Raw genomic sequence first — 14,521 nt, 5'->3', positions numbered from 1 at the left:
ATAACCATATACACTCGATCGGACACGATGGGCGGGATATTTATAAGTGCTAATAATCGTTCATTTAACCGGACATGGGAATGGATTAATAGTCAATGGACTCATTAAAATAGGGGTGGATTACATACAAGGACACTTGGTGTAATTGATAATAAAGTATTAAAACCTTGGATTGCACACAGTCGATAACCTGGTGTAATCATTAACAATGTATTAAAACCTTATTACAGTTTAAGTTCCCAATTAATTGGAATATTTGACTTCGGATATAAGAATAATTTGACGAGGACACTCGCACTTTATATTTATGACTGATTGACTGTTATGGACAAAAACCAGATGGACATATCGAATAATCCAGGACAAAGGACAATTAACCCATGGTAATAAATTAAAATCAACACGTCGAACATCATGATTACGGAAGTTTAAATAAGCATAATTCCTTTATTTTATATCTTATCGCACTTTTAATTATCGAAATTTTATTTATCGTCATTTTATTTATCGCACTTTTATTTATCGCAATTTTATTATCGTTATTTACTTTACGCTTTAAATTAAGTTATATTTATTTTTAATATTTTACATTAGGTTTTAATTGCGACTTAAGACATATAATCGACAAACCGGTCACTAAACGGTAAAAACCCCCTTTTTATAATAATAATACTACTTATATATATATATATTTATATTTTTACAATTGTAGGTTAAAATAATTATAGCGTTAAACTTGTTTACTGTATCCCTGTGGAACGAATCGGACTTACTAAAAACTACACTACTGTATGATTAGGTACACTGCCTATAAGTGTTGTAGCAAGGTTTAGGTATATCCACTATATAAATAAATAAATAACTTGTGTAAAATTGCATCGTATTTAATAGTATTTCGTATACACCTCGCATAACATCAATAGTAGTAACAATAATAATAAAACTAATTATAATCATCTAATATTAATAATGAATATAATAATATTAGTAATAATAACAACATAACAATTTACATACTAATTTCATATCTATATGATATATATTTATTACTAATACTAATATTGATATTATTATTTAATGTACTAATAATATTACTAATACAACTATACTTTAAACTTGAAATAACATATTTTAAGTATTTATTATACATTTTAATATATTATTATATACATTCACTTACCAATTATGAATAGAATTCATTTATATATATACTACTATATATACCATTTTGTTTTAAGTATTAAGTAGATAATTATATTAATTATATATATTGAAACAAATAATATCAGAATATAACATTTAATATTTGGTTAATATTGATACATTATGTATATTCAATCTACTTTCTATATTCAAAATAATGAGTTTTTGTTATTTTAAGTTATCGTTCATAATAACTAAATTACATACTAGTACATTAATATATTTAGTTTATTATATATAATTATTTACATATATGATTATATATATGTATATTTCTGTTTACAATTAAAGGTTCGTGAATCGTCGGGAATAGTCAAAGATTAATTGGTTTCGTGAAAACAATTCGAACATTTTGAGACTCAACATTACAGACTTTGCTTATCGTGTCGAAATCATATTAAGTTTAGGTTTAAATTTGGTCAGAAATTTCCGGGTCGTCACACAACATTAAAAGTTGATCGAACTCAAGTTCGAACATGATCTAATGCTATGTTGGAACACAGATTTGTAGAATTCAAATTTGAGTTCGAACAATATATCAAAATAATTGTTCACGGGTTCTTTGGATCAACACTAAGTCAAAGATAATAACCAAGCACTGAAAAAAGTAATGAATAAAAAAAGAAGCAGCACAAAAACAAACAAATCTAATCCCTCCAATGACCCTACAACTTTATGAACCTACCGATCTATCACTATCCAACAAATATATACGAAAATCAAAATCAATTTAATCAACGTACTGCCGTATGTAATAACGTTTGAAAGATAATACCCATGTGGAAACAGAATAATGTGCCGCAGGCATGTACTATGCACTAATATTCATTTTTAATTAAGATGATGGTGATATCCCCGTTATAAAATTAGTATTACTATAAACTAGTTTTCGAACCCTCGTTTCGCGCTGGGAGTTCGATTTTTAATGTATTTTATTGTGTTTAGTTACGGAGCCTGCGAGTGGAAAATCAACATATATGAATAGTACCCTAAATATTTAGCGTTTTTTTAAAAGTGTCCGTTTTGCGTATAGTTAGTGACACTGTGTTCATAAAATTATTTCGAGTTTAAGGATGGTGTCGGAAAAATTTAACTCGTTGCGAGTGAGAAGATATGACCTGTTAAATATTTGAGTGGAGTTTATTTAAGATATTTTATGAAAATTTTGATTTGACGCTTTAACCTCCTGTGTTGGGGGTCGATTTTAATTTTTGAACAAAGTGTGGGGGACTTTTGTGGTGTTACTTGAAAGAAAGAAGGGAAAAGAGAAAAAAAAAGGGGGGGAAAAGGTGAAAAGATGAAAATACCTCTGGTACTATTCATAACTTTTGTCTAGTAGTTAATATGTTAATGTTAATGTTCATAAAATTATTTCGAGTTTAAGAATGGTGTCGGAAAAATTTAACTCGTTGCGAGCGAGAAGATATGACCTGTTGAATATTTGAGTGGAGTTTATTTAAGATATTTTATGAAAATTTTGATTTGACGCTTTAACCCCCTGTGTTGGGGGTCGATTTTTATTTTTGAACAAAGTGTTGGGGGATTTTGTAGTGTTACTTGAAAGAAAGAAGGGAAAAGAGAAAAAAAAAAAAAAAAAAAAAAAAAAAAAAGGAAAAGAGGTGTAAAGGCGAGGATACTCTGGTACTGTTCATAACTTTTGTGAAATAGTTAATATGTGTGTTGGGGGATTTTGTAGTGTTACTTGAAAGAAAGAAGGGAAAAGAGAAAAAAAAAAAAAAAAAAAAAAAAAGGAAAAGAGGTGTAAAGGCGAGGATACTCTGGTACTGTTCATAACTTTTGTGAAATAGTTAATATGTTAATTAATATTATATTTGTAACATTATTCATATTATAAATTCGTAAAAGAAAAATGGTACGTTATTGTTGAATCTATTGTTATTTTAAAGTCTCATCTATTCTTCTTCAACTTCAGAGAACAAAGATTGACTTTAATCATCTATGTACTAATTTTAATTTATTTTCAGTTATTTTATTTTATATATCCGTTCTTTAAAAACACTTTTTTTATTATATATATCTGGTAAACTGCAGATAGAAGTAAATCATGGCAAGTGTTAACAAAAGGTATATCAAACCATCACTAAAATCACATAACTACTAGTTTGCTAATCATATACATATATATATAATTTATATAAGCATATATCATAATCAATTAATCATAATCTCATTAGCTCCATTTTTTATTTATTTTATTGTTTCACGAGTATTTCAGAGTTGCAGTTGTGACGGGAGGAAACAAAGGGATTGGATTTGAAATATGTCGTGAATTGGCATCAAACGACATCGTTGTTATTCTGGCTGCAAGAAATGAGACTCTCGGTGTCGAAGCTGTCGAAAAGCTCCATGTTTTAGGCGTTGCAAATGTCGTTTTTCATCAACTTGATGTTAAAGATCTGCCAAGTATTTCAAAGTTGGCTGAATTTGTTGAATCTCAATTCCAGAAACTTGATATCTTGGTAACTTAATTAGACTCTGTTGTTTACTTTCATGTACAATTTGATTTTTTTGACATTGTGTATAAGGTCAAACAGCTGAAAAAGGTACTCGTAATATAAAAGATCAATTTTTCGATAAAAGCATATTCAGTTTTTGAAACGATCGCAATTAGTGCAATTATGTATTTTTTTTTTTTTTTTTTTGTCATCCACGTAGGTGGCTTTTGAATTTTGTTTTTTTTTTTTTTTTTTGATTAATTTTATTTTCTTCTAATGATAGAGTTTAAATTTAGTATTTTCGTCTCAACTGATCGATAAGCACTACAATAATAAACTAAAAATATGTGAGGTGGATCATGGAAAGCAATAAATGAATTACCTCTGTTGCTTCAAACCACACATCTGGATCTGTAGAATCTGCATATCGGTAATCGATCCAGTTAAACCTATTTTCAATTCTCTCTGATATACCATCCAAATTACTCGAGGTATTCTTCTTACTACATTAAAATGCTATTATTTCTTTTTTATCTGCTTGAATTATGTTCTACGCAATTGATTCGAGTTTGATTCGGGCTTTACTTTCCGTTTCATTGATTTTTATTATTTGAAGTCGTATTCTCGCTTATAACATATAGATCTGCTAGTATATTTGTTAATTATTGTTTATCATACTGATCATAATGTATTACGGAGTATTACATATTCAAATATGATCAATTTGTTTAGATGTAGATGTAGAATTTGCATTCGGATTATTAAAATAGAACTGCTCTAGTGATCAAAAAAAAAAAAAAAGAAAAAAAAAAAAAAAAAAAAACACGAAGAACATTTAGGAAGGGCTCGAAGAACAGGAACGAACAGGTAGGAGCTACGGGCTTAGATTACGACTGCATTTTCAAGATCAGATCCACGAAAGCTACAATGAATTAAGGAATCTAATCAAAAAAAAAAAAAAAAAAAATCGATCTGTGTTTTATTCTAATCAACAAAAAATAGCAATTCATGGCCGCTCGGATGGCGTTTAATATTCCAACATCGCCTTTTACTCCGGCCACTGTTGGCCGCCGTCATCTTCATCCACTACCTGCGCAATCATCCCGTCAATATAACCATCAGAATAATCACAATCCGTCATCGACTTTTCCTAATCCCTCGGCTGATGAGGTGTGGGTGTTGGTTGAAAGAAGGCGAAAAGCCAACAAAAAACTCTCTACTAATCACTCGTTTGCAAGAAACCTGATCCACCGTTTTGGTAATCCAAACACACATCATCCGGTATACAAACAGAAATGGGTGCCATCTTCATCGGCTAACCCTAAACCTAACCATACAGAGAATACTACAAACCCTAATACCACAAACCCTAAACAAGCAACCAAACCTACAAACCCTAAAAGTGCAGCCACTTTTCCTAACAACATTGCACTGAACCAACAATCTAGCTCTCGTGTTCACGAACCTTTCTCCCCAAAACATGTCCCGGCATCAGCGCCTATCACATCGGTTATGGTTTTCGGATTCCCAAATTCATGGAGCAAGATTGATCTCCGTTGCTTCATTAGCAGGTATGGGAATGTACACGACATCTTCATACCCTTCACGAAAAGATTAAGAAACGGTAATAAATTCGCTTTTGTTAAATTCATTGACGTTACCGACCTTAACTTCTTGCTTAAACGACTAAACTCCATAAATCTTGGTAATGGGTGGCTAAAGGCTTATAAGGCCCTTGATCGAAAAGCTTCTGCCTCGAATGATAAACCTATACAACCCCCTTCTACAAAACCCGTTTCATCGTCTTTACCTAATCATCATACCATTTCGAATAAGGGGTTCACTGATGGGCGTCCGTTTAACAAGGTGGTTGGGAATATGGACGGATACTCTAGTGATATCACGAAAGAATTAACTAGCATCGGGTGGTTCAATCGTTGGGACTGCAATGGTAAATTTAGAGAAATCTCCGTTGTGGATAAACATAATGACACCGAAATCCTGAATAAAGCTATTATCGGTACCATCCTCAAACTTGAATATCTTGAACATATCTTATTTTTGTGCGAAATGGAGAATCTGGATAATGTTCAGGTAAAGTATCTTGGTGGGATGGAAGTTATGTTCATCTTTGAGTCCGAGGAGCAAGCTTCATCTATTCTTAATGCGAAACACCATTGTATCCACAAATGGATGACCAACATTCGTAAATGGGATGAAAACCACTCATACCAAGGTCGAATTACATGGTTAAAAATCACGGGTATTCCTGTCCAGTTTTGGAACGAAAATACATTTACTGCCATCGCAAAATGGTGGGGCGAACCTATTGACTTCTCGAATTGTTCTTTAAAAGGTAACCAAAATCTCGTTGTAGCAAAAGTATTAGTTAAGTTACGAGATGCACACTTGGTACATGACATTGTGCGTGTCACATCCGATAGTTCCATCTTTTTTGCTTATGTAATGGAAGAAACCAATGGGATTTTCGAAGTTAATGTTAACCCAGATCACGTGGAAAGTGATGGAAGTGATGGGATATCGGAGTCTGAGTTACCGGGTAATGTCGAATATGCAAATTTTGATGATGAATCAAAATCAGACTTCTCTGATGACTTCTTTAGTCATAAACCGAATTTAAAGACTAATGAGGTTGAACCAGGTGATAATAATTCAAAATGTTGGGTGGCTGAAAGCTCATTTGTTGGTCCTATTAAAGAACATGTGAATGGTACATCCTCTGTTAACAATATTGATAATCATTCTGTTAATGAACATTCAAATGAGGTGGACCAAAAAATGAATGATATTGGATTAGCCCAAATGTCTGCTGAAGGGCTGGCCCAGAGGGCTTGCGGTGATATTACAGGTTCGGTAAATGTTACTGTCAACGATAATTTTGTGTTGGAACAAATAATATTCGATAATGTTCCAAAAGGTGGCGAGAACATCGCAACTGTCCAGCCCAACAATTCTCACGGGCCTGAACTTCAAGACGGGCCTCCTCCCATTCCTAAGTTCACACCTGACTCACCATATGTGTCGTACGTTGAAAAAAAGGACACTTCTATCCCTAATCCTACAGGTGATGACGATAACATTCAAGGTAATGTTGTGGGACATGTGGATGTTGACTGCCCTCCAGGTTTTCAACCGACCCCACGATATACGCACGAATTACATAAACGAGATAAAGAAAGTGACAACGAGATCAATGACACCATGAATAATAAAGATGTCAACTCCAACACTCCAACTGATACTAATTGTGTTCCAGCCCAGGCTGAGCCGAATGTTTCTGTCATGGGTCCTGTTGATCAAAATCTAGCAAACGACTGTAATGGGGGTTCCAATAGGACCGGTTCAATTAATTCTGAGAAGGAATGTAAGGTTTCAAGGATCAGAGCTCCAAACAATCCTACTTCTAGTAACGAACAATCGCTATCGAATTGTAGCTTGGGCTTAAAAGATTTTGGCCACGACATTGGACTTGAGTGGATCGGGGCTCCGTCAGGGAAGTAACTTTACCCTTCTTTCGTTTTCTCTTTATTTATGTGTTTAAAATGAAGATAATATCGTTAAACGTACGTGGGCTCGGGAAACTTGAAAAAGAAAAATTTAATTGGATTAAAAAATTAATTCGTTTTCATAATCCGGACATTTTTGCAATTCAAGAATCCAAAAGAAAACGTGTTACTGATTTTATGATTGAGTTGTTATGGGGTAATAAAAATTTTGAATATATCTTTAAACCATCGGTGGGGTTATCGGGCGGGTCAATTTTAATTTGGAACCCTACTAGATTTTGTGTGTCCGGGGCGGTTGAAAGAGAATTTTTCTTGGGTATACGAGGTCGATGGGTGGGCAAAATGGCGGACTCCATTATATTAAACGTTTATGGGCCACATAATGATCAATTGAAACATAAATTTTGGGATAGTCTTGACAATATTATGCAGGTGGATATTGATGATTGGGTTTTCTGTGGCGATTTTAATGAAGTAAGGCGAAAAGCGGAAAGGAAAAATTGCGAATTTATCGAAAGTAGAGCAAAGATGTTCAACGATTTCATTGACAAGGCTAATCTCATTGAAATTCCATTGGGAGGAATGAAGTTTACTAGGATTAGTGACGACGGTTTGAAATATAGTAAACTTGACAGGTTCTTAGTCTCGGAAGCGTGTTATGCATCATGGGATGGAATTTCTGCATGTACTCTCGATAGGGATTACTCCGACCATTGCCCCATCGTTTTGAAGGATATGAACAATGACTTCGGGCCGAAACCTATTAGGATTTTCAACAACTGGTTCGAAGATGATAAATGTGATGATTTGATAAAAGATGCATGGAAAGTTACCATTTGCAATCCAAGGGCTGATTGTGTATTTCGTGATAAACTTAAGAGCGTAAAAGGGGTGTTGAAGGAAAAATGTAATCCTAAATATAATAGTCTAAATGCCGAAATTGACTCACTTCATAAAGAAATCTCTGAGTGGGAAAACATCATCGGTACTCGTGACCTTTCGGAAGTTGAAATTGCATCTTGGTTAGATTCGAAAAAAAAGTGGCTTAAAAAAGATAAGGAGAAAGTCGATATATTGAAACAAAAGGCAAGGATTAAATGGGTTACGGAAGGGGATGAAAATAGCAAATTTTTTCATTCGTGTATTAAAAGGAGGCAAAACAAAAACAACATAAGGGGTATAAATTCAAATGGCTTATGGATCGAGAACCCAGAGGACATCAAAATGGCGGCATTCACATACTTCAAAAATCGTTTTAGTGAACATAACTCTCGTACCTTCAAAATTCGTGGCCCCCTGAGCAAACGACTTAATGATGAGGAGGCGTCGAACCTTGAATCTCCTTTTACACTCTCTGAAATCCATGTTGCTATATTAGAATGTGGGGGTGAAAAGGCCCCCGGACCCGATGGTTTTAACATGAAATTTTTCTCAAAATATTGGGACGTTGTCAAAGAAGACCTTCTCGCGGTATTCACTCGTTTTTGGGAGGTTGGTGAGATCTCTAAAGGTTGTAATTCCTCTTTTGTTGCATTACTCCCGAAAAAAAATGACCCACAGGGATTTGGTGATTTTCGTCCAATCAGTTTAATCGGGAGCCTTTATAAAGTTCTCTCTAAGGTTTTGACCAAAAGGCTACAAAGGGTTATTTCTTCGGTTATCGGTTTCGAACAAAGTGCTTACATTAAAAATCGTTATATTCTTGATGGCGTGTTAATTGCGAATGAAGTCCTTCATGATATCAAAGTAACCAAAAGAAAAGGCTTCTTTTTTAAAGTTGACTTTGAGAAGGCTTTTGATAGCATTAGTTGGGACTTTCTAATGGAAATCATGGAGTTAATGGGATTCGGTCTTCGATGGAGACAATGGATCTTCGCAAGCCTTTCTTCCGCTTCCATTTCGATTTTGGTCAACGGTTCCCCAACTAAAGAATTTTCTCTTCAGAAAGGCGTGAGGCAAGGGGATCCCCTCTCCCCGTATCTTTTTATCATGGTAGCCGAAGGTTTGAACCATCTAATTAAATCTGCTGCACTTCATAGCCGATTTTCTGGGATCCCAATTGGGCGGAGGGACTTACGGGTCACGCATTTGCAATACGCGGACGACACTATATTTTTTGGTGAATGGGATAGGCGTAATGTGCAAAATCTTACTAAAATTCTTACGTGCTTTGAATTGACATCGGGACTAAAAATCAATTTTCATAAGAGCTGTGTTTATGGACTCGGGGTCTCAAAAGTAGAAACGGAAAATATGGCGGCCTGGCTTGGGTGCGCAGCAGGTACACTCCCTATTACCTACCTTGGGCTTCCACTTGGATCGTCGATGAAACTCTTGAAGTCATGGGATCCGGTATTTGACAAGTTTGGTAAGAGGCTGGCGGATTGGAAAGCTAGATCCCTCTCGTATGGTGGTAGACTTACATTAATTAAATCGGTATTATCTAGTCTACCTCTTTATTTCTTTTCACTTTACATATCCCCGTCTTGTGTTATTGATAAACTTGAGGGGTTGAGACGTCGGTTTTTTTGGGGCGGATCTTCCGAGGTCTCAAAAATGGCATGGGTTAAATGGGATACTTGTCTTAAGCCTCGTGAATTTGGTGGGTTAGATATTGCCCCTCTTGCGTTTAAAAATCGTGCCTTACTTGCAAAATGGTGGTGGCGGTTTAAACATGAGAATGACTCACTTTGGGTGTCTATTATTAAAAATATTTACGGGGAGGACGGGGGCCTTAGCACTTCTTTTTCTCCCCCTTCCTCACGAGCTTCTTCTACTTGGGCGGGTATCCTTAAGGTGGGTAAAAATATCTTTAATGCAAACTCCGCTTTTGCTAATTCTTTCAAAAAAAGAGTCGTAAATGGGTCTAGTACACGTTTTTGGGAGGATTTATGGCTCGGGGATATGGTTCTTAAAGACAAATTTAATAGGCTTTATAGACTTGACACAAATAAATTTGCCACAATTCTAGACCGGGCGAGATGGGAGGGCGGGAACTTTCATGCCACGTGGTGTTGGTCCCGCGATATCTCGGGGAGGGTAGCTGGGGACCTCACCACTCTTACTAATCTTTTATCTAGTTTTGTCCCGTGTAGCTCAGGTAAAGAAGAATGGTCATGGTCTTGGAGTAAGGATGGCTAGTTTTCGGTTCACAAGCTTACGGATATTCTGGTCCGGAGCAGCCCTGACATCGCAACCGTGAGCATAAAGTCGCTCCGCAACAAACTGGTCCCCCTCAAAGTTGAGTTGTTTATTTGGCGTACTCGACACAAAAGGTTACCTACAAGAGTTGAACTCGACAAGAGAGGTATGGACTTGGGTACGGTACGTTGTCCGGTTTGTGACAATGGTTTGGAATCAGTAGAGCACTCCATCATCTTATGCACGTTCGCTTTTGACATTTGGAATCGTGTCTATGATTGGTGGAAGCTCGGCCCTTTTACAAACTTGGGTATAAGTGAATCTTTTCTTGGAAATGGATATAACTTCACCTCCGACTTGGGAAAATTGTTGTGGCAAGCTACGGAATGGGTTACGGGATACATGATTTGGAAAAGTAGGAACGCTTTCACCTTCACTAAGATAAAACCGACATGCGCAATGGTATTCAAAGACATCCAACTTAAATGCTTCGAATGGTTCTCTAATAGGATCAAAGGTACCAATATTGAATGGGATGTCTGGCTTGCAAATCCACGAGGTTATGATTCGCTAGCTTTATCGTCTAGGAGATCCGGGATAGGTTAATTAATTGTTCTCCACGCAGGTTTTTTGCCCCACTCCTGGAGTAGTCGTTTTGGTCGAGAGAATTTGAGGTGGATCAGGGGGCTTTGTCGTTGAATTGCCAACACTGTGCTCTGTCCCCACTCCAGCTTGTTTAGTTAATTCTTCTCAAGTCCAATCTCGAGCTTAATGATAATGAACGGACTACGGCGTTTTCCTGCACACTTGTGGAGTCTTACTATCTCGGTTATATATTTGTCGTTTTGTTTTCCTATATGTAGTTCCGTTTTTGTAAGCGTGACATTATTGTAATTATTTCGTGTTGATATATATAATACATACTTTCTTTGCCGTTAAAAAAAAAACAATAATAAACTAAATAATAAACTCTATGTGTTTAGGTAAATAATGCAGCAGAAAATGGAATAATTGTACGTCACGATGAATTTAGAGCCTTCAAGAATGGAGAAGGATATGTAAGTATATACATTTCAACAAACTTATTAAACAAATGTCGATTAAAAGTTATATGTGATTCGAGTTAGTTATTATACAAACGAAAATGGTAGTTATACTAATAAAGAAGATATTGTGTATGGTTTATAGATGCACGTTTATGATGAAAATGCACATCTTTTCACCGAGCTTATCGAACAACCTTATAATTTGGGAGAAGAATGTTTGAAGACGAATTATTATGGAACTAAAGCAGTAACCGACGCGTTTCTTCCTCTTCTTCAACTTTCAAGCTCACCAAGAATCGTGAATGTCTCATCGAATTTTGGAGAGCTACAAGTAAGTTATTCAGAGTCACCCGAAAACAAAATAAACGTTACGTATATTGATTAGTTCTCAACTAGTCGGAATTTTGTAGTAGTCCGACTAGTACTCAGCTAGTCTGAGACTTGACCGATTTATATTGTCAAAGTTGCCAAAAGTCCAACTTAGTAGTTTATAGTCAGATTTATTAGTTCATAGTCAGATACTCAGATAAATTCGGTCAAATTATGTCAAATACAGTCAAAGTTGGTCAACGTCTAACTAGTTCCGTCTTGGCCGATTAGTCCTCATAAGGTCCGTTGACTAGTTTTCGACAAGTGATTTTTAAAACCTTGAAGCTTGTATTATTGGGGGGAAGTTTCTAAGAAAACGAAAGGCATAATTTCCAACTATAAAATCAAAAAGCTGTAATTACAATTACAGTTTTCGGCTTACATTTAAATCTCTAAAAACATATATGAAAAGAACATGTTTTTTTAACACATTTCTAAATTTTCATTATTCTTCTAAGACATAAAACTTGCACTTATCATTCTATAGGACAATTTTTTATGTAACAAAATGCATCCTTTGATCTGCATCTTCTTGTTCGTTAATTAGTGGATCCGCAACGAGAAGGTGAAAGCAGAGTTTCTGGATATCGAAACTCTTACCGAAGAAAAGATTGACGAGATCATCCAAAGGTTTTTGACGGACTTCAAGGCTAATAAGTTGTCTGAGAACGGTTGGCCATTGACGTGCACGGCCTATAAGATTTCAAAAGCCGCGATTAATGGCTATACAAGGATTTTGGCAAGAAAGTTTCGTAATATTCTTGTAAACAGTGTTCATCCAGGTTATGTAATAACCGATATCACATCTCACACTGGTTACTTGACCGCAGAACAAGGTGCCAAAGCCCCTGTAATGCTTGCTTTGTTGCCTGATGATGGTCCTTCTGGGGTTTACTTCAATGAAATGCAAGTATCCTCATTTTGATTAGCATTAATTACTAGTATGAACTGAAGCTGTTTCCTTTAAATAAATCCTGAGTTTTTATGTGTGGATGTATGTATGTATGTATTTGGATATTTTACTAATGAGAATCTTATTAGAGTAAATAAAGTGTTGGTCTTAATTTTTGAATCCATTTGATTTTAAAATCTTGGCCTATTAAGTGAATAGAAATAAGGGAAAAGTATATGAAAATGCATTGAACTTTCACCAAATTCCTATTGTATGCATCCAACTTTCAAATCTCCTATTGTATGTAGGGGTGTTCATAAAACCGTCAAACCGCGAAAACCGGCCGGACCGGACCGATTTATTGGTTCGGTCCAGTTTTCGATATTAGCGGTCCGGTCGTCGGTTTTAAGATCTCCAAACCGCGAAACTCGGTCCGGTTTGCGGTTTCATTAGGCCATCGGCCGGTTAAACCGGACCGGACCGGACTAACCAATACGATGAATGTAGAGTTCTCGATTTACGATTTCAATAGCTATACAGTGGTTTGTTTTACAACAAGTACGAAGTATAACAACAATCCCTAACATATATATATATATATATATATATATATATATATATATATATATATATATATATATATATATATATATATATATATATATATATATATATATATATATATATATGCTAAGATCTTCTTGTTTACTGTCTTACTCTTAACATTCTCCATTTAAATAACTTGTTTTTACCGATGTTATGTGCCAGTGTTTACCTTCCTTATGTTATAGGTGTAACAACTTCAAAAATGGTTTTGCTTGAAACTTGTATCCTGTTGACAATACATTTGCTCCCTTACTGCGACGCTATGGAATTTGATGTTGCAATCTTATTAATGTGAAATAACAATAGTATCTCAATCACAAAAAATGTCCAGGACTTTGAGGGTTACTCCTTTATCAAACTTATTTAATTTATTTAATATTATTGTTTTAATTAAATAAAAGAAAGATAAAAGAACTCAAAACCGTAAAACCGGTCAAACCGGACCAAACCGGCCAGTTAGACAACTTTCTTGGTCTAGTCTGGTTTCATATATGTTGAAACCGTCAATGCCGATTTGGTTTGAGATTTAGTCAAAACCGGACCAAACCGGACCGTGAACACCCCTAATTGTATGTACTTAACTTTCTAAATTGCCCTATTGTATGTATTTAACCTGCTATAATAGGTAACCTTCTATTAGATATTTACATTATTAGTCCCTCATGTTTGTAAATCTTAATTTCATTAGTCCCTCATCATCTTCCATTCATCTTATTTTTTGAACATCCGTTATAAAATCAAACACCAATTGTTTTAACTCCGCCATACAAAAACTATATTCACAATAAATGTTCACCGCCAATTATACACTTTTTGATTTATCATTGAAACTCAAAAAATGAAGAAATTAAGTAGAAAACTATATATGCGAGATATTAAAAGAAGTATATAATTCAATGTAGAAATCAAACCAAATGGTGCCCATGACCAGAGGTGAAAATGGTATGGGGCAGGGGGGCCGGGCGCCCCCAGTGAATTTTTTTTTTCAGTGTAAAAATTTTGGATTTTTCGACTTTGCTCCCGGTGGATTTTTTTTTTTTGCCCCCAAACCTACATATTTTGCCCCAAAACCTTCAAATTTTGTCCCAAATTCTTCAACTTTTGCCCCAAAATCTTCAAATTTTGCCCCAAAATCTTCAAATTTTGTCCAAAAAAATTGCTACAGTTTAAATTTTTTTTTTTACCCCGGTGAAAAAATCCTAGTTTCGCCTCTGCCCATGACGACAGTGGAATCGATGGTGACGATTGGAAAGTTGATCTTCATCACCACTCCTTAAATCC

General features: G+C 35.2%; 1 protein-coding gene across 1 annotated transcript; it reads left to right on the top strand.

The window, feature by feature from the left end:
• Positions 1–3,425: 3,425 nt before the first annotated feature.
• LOC139860519 ((+)-neomenthol dehydrogenase-like) lies at positions 3,426–12,805 on the top strand (the record flags this gene model as incomplete). The annotated part of the gene is made up of 4 exons (XM_071849271.1): positions 3,426–3,683; positions 11,311–11,385; positions 11,516–11,704; positions 12,290–12,805. Coding segments are annotated over 4 exons (900 nt in total), but the record flags the coding sequence as incomplete, so codon positions are not given.
• Positions 12,806–14,521: the final 1,716 nt, after the last annotated feature.

The sequence above is a fragment of the Rutidosis leptorrhynchoides genome, chromosome 7 (assembly GCF_046630445.1).
Source record: "Rutidosis leptorrhynchoides isolate AG116_Rl617_1_P2 chromosome 7, CSIRO_AGI_Rlap_v1, whole genome shotgun sequence".
Taxonomy (NCBI): domain Eukaryota; kingdom Viridiplantae; phylum Streptophyta; class Magnoliopsida; order Asterales; family Asteraceae; genus Rutidosis; species Rutidosis leptorrhynchoides.
The sequence above is the reverse complement of the archived record's forward strand: the minus strand, read 5'-3'. Positions and strand labels throughout refer to the sequence as shown.